The following is a 2,292-nucleotide window of genomic DNA, read 5'->3' as shown; positions in this document are numbered from 1 at the left end:
TTAAGCATGGGGAATTCACTCTCTACAGAGAAAGAAATTTACTTAGCATCTTGAAAACTATCATAAAATAGGGAAAGTCTGTAAAATGAGCTCATCTTGCTAAATTCTTAGAAGCAATTCAAGAAGTTTGTAGTTTTCTGAGGAAGAATCACTTGATTTGCATACTTAGGAAAAACTAGGCAAGGATCTGCATGTGGGTTGTATTTCAGGTAACATGCCTAGGAGCACAATTTAAAATGTAGAAAGAATTTGGGCCTTAATAGAGACTTCCTTGTATTTGGACCAAGATATTGGATTGTGGACTTAGGTTAGATTTGATCACAGGACTTCGAAATGGGGTTAAAAGTTTTAGACCTAGTAGGCAGGAATGTCCATCTTCTAGGACCTCTTTGTCTACTGGGAACATTTTAACCCAAAAGAAGGGGAAATTCATTGACCAGGTTTCATAGTTTAAATATGTATGTTCCCACCACAGCTTCCCACCTGCAGAAATGGCATGGTTTCTCTCCTGGGTGGGGAGGATAGGAGGTGGCAGAGAGGACTCTCTGGTGCCACAGGGAAAGCTCACAGAATGCTGCCTGCTTCTAGAGAGCATGACTGGTTCCTGCCCAGGCAGAGCCGCTCAGGGCCAGGCCACCAAGATAAGAGGAGAAATGGAGGCGCCATGGCACGGGCTGTAAGGAATCTAAAAACACGGCGGAACTGCATGGCCTTCCCGGGCTCATTTCTACCCCTCCTCCCTGCTCCCCTGTGCTTGAAAGCTAATTCAGCTTAATTCTACAGTACGAGAAGAAAAGGACATTAAAATCTTAGCTACAGTCTTCTATCTCCTGATTGGCAACTTGCTGGAAAAAATAAAATAAGTATCTTTATAGGCTGATCTTGGCTAAATGGTGTGCCCTGGCGTCTTTCTGTTAACAAGCTGCAGTTCCGTTTTCACCAGCGCGTTCTTTCATTCTCTAACAGATTGTCTTGAATTGTGTTTGCAGCCGCTGCTGCACCTGGATAGCTCTCTAATGCCAGCGCTGCCTCTAGCTCACTGAACTCCAGCCAAAGAAGTGGGGTAAGTAAGGAGGTCTTTCTACCATGGCTGGTTCGAAGAAGACTGCCCACAAAGCCACCGGTGGTAAAGCACCCAGGAAACTACTGGCTACAAAAGCTGCTCGCAAGGGTGCGCCCTCTCCTGGAGGTGTGAAGAAACCCCATCGTTATAGGCCTGGTACTGTGGCGCTTGGAGAAATAAGACGTTCTCAGAAGTCCACAGAACTGATTCGCACACTCCACTTCCAGCCTCTGGTGCGAGAAATTGCTCAGGACTTCAAAACAGGTCTGCGCTCCCAGAGCACAGCTATTGGTGCTTTGCAGGAGGCAAGTGAGGCCTATCTGGTTGGCCTTTTTGAAGATACCAACCTGTGTGCTATCCATGCCAAATGTGTAACAATTATGCCAAAAGACTAATTAACACGCGGCATACGTTGAGAATGTGCTTAAGAATTCACTATGATGGGAAACATTTCATTCTCAAAAACATTTTTTTTCTCTTCCTGTTATTGGTAGTTCTGAACGTTAGATATTTTTTTCCATGGGGGTCAAAAGATACCTAAGTACAAGATTGCGAGTGGAAAAATAGGGGACAGAAATCAGGTACTGGCCGTTTTTCCATTTTCATTTGAGTGTGAATTTTTCTTATAAATGCAGGGATGTAAACCATTAATGCAAGTCAAAATGTTTCAGTGAACAAGTTTCAGCAGTTCAACTTCATAACAATTATAAATAAAACTGTTGAATTTTTCCAGACAATGCCAGCATTTGGATTTTTAAACAAGTAAATTTCTTATTGATGGCAACTAAATGGTGTTTGTAGCATTTTTATCATACAGTAGATTCCATCCATTTACTATGCTTTTCTAACTGAGTTGTCCTACATGCAAGTACATGTTTTTAATGCTGTCTGTGTTCTGTGCTGTTCCTGTCAGTTTGCTATTAAAATACATTAAACTATTTAAAAAAATGGTCATTAGCCAAGGTTAAGTGAGAAAAATTCTAAAGTTAATAAAAGATGCTCTAATTATGCTTTTTAATGGATTTTTTTTTTAACAATCATTAGGACAAAAGCAGGCAACCCAAAATACTTTTGTTTTCTAATTATTGTTGGACTTCAAATCTGCTTAGATCATATAAAAGTTTAATTATTTATACCTTAAATTTCTAAGCAGGTTAAATCAAAGCTGTGATAAGTATTTGCTCGTAAAGAGGGACTGTAGAGAGGGAAAATAGGGGTGGGAGAGGTGG

The 2,292-nt window shown here is 40.9% G+C and overlaps 1 protein-coding gene across 1 annotated transcript; it reads left to right on the top strand.

Moving 5' to 3' along the window:
• Positions 1-1,086: 1,086 nt before the first annotated feature.
• Positions 1,087-1,458, top strand: LOC124975622 (histone H3.3A-like). Its single transcript, XM_047538240.1, has one exon. It carries the CDS (start codon positions 1,087-1,089, stop codon positions 1,456-1,458), a length of 372 nt encoding a protein of 123 aa, XP_047394196.1.
• Positions 1,459-2,292: the final 834 nt, after the last annotated feature.

The sequence above is a fragment of the Sciurus carolinensis genome, unplaced genomic scaffold (genome assembly GCF_902686445.1).
Source record: "Sciurus carolinensis unplaced genomic scaffold, mSciCar1.2, whole genome shotgun sequence".
Taxonomy (NCBI): domain Eukaryota; kingdom Metazoa; phylum Chordata; class Mammalia; order Rodentia; family Sciuridae; genus Sciurus; species Sciurus carolinensis.
Note: the sequence above shows the minus strand (reverse complement) of the source record. Positions and strands in the feature narration are given on the sequence as shown.

Excerpts from the sequence above, each read along its gene's own strand:
- LOC124975622 (XM_047538240.1), top strand. The coding sequence starts at position 1,087 with ATGGCTGGTTCGAAGAAGACTGCCCACAAAGCCACCGGTGGTAAAGCA.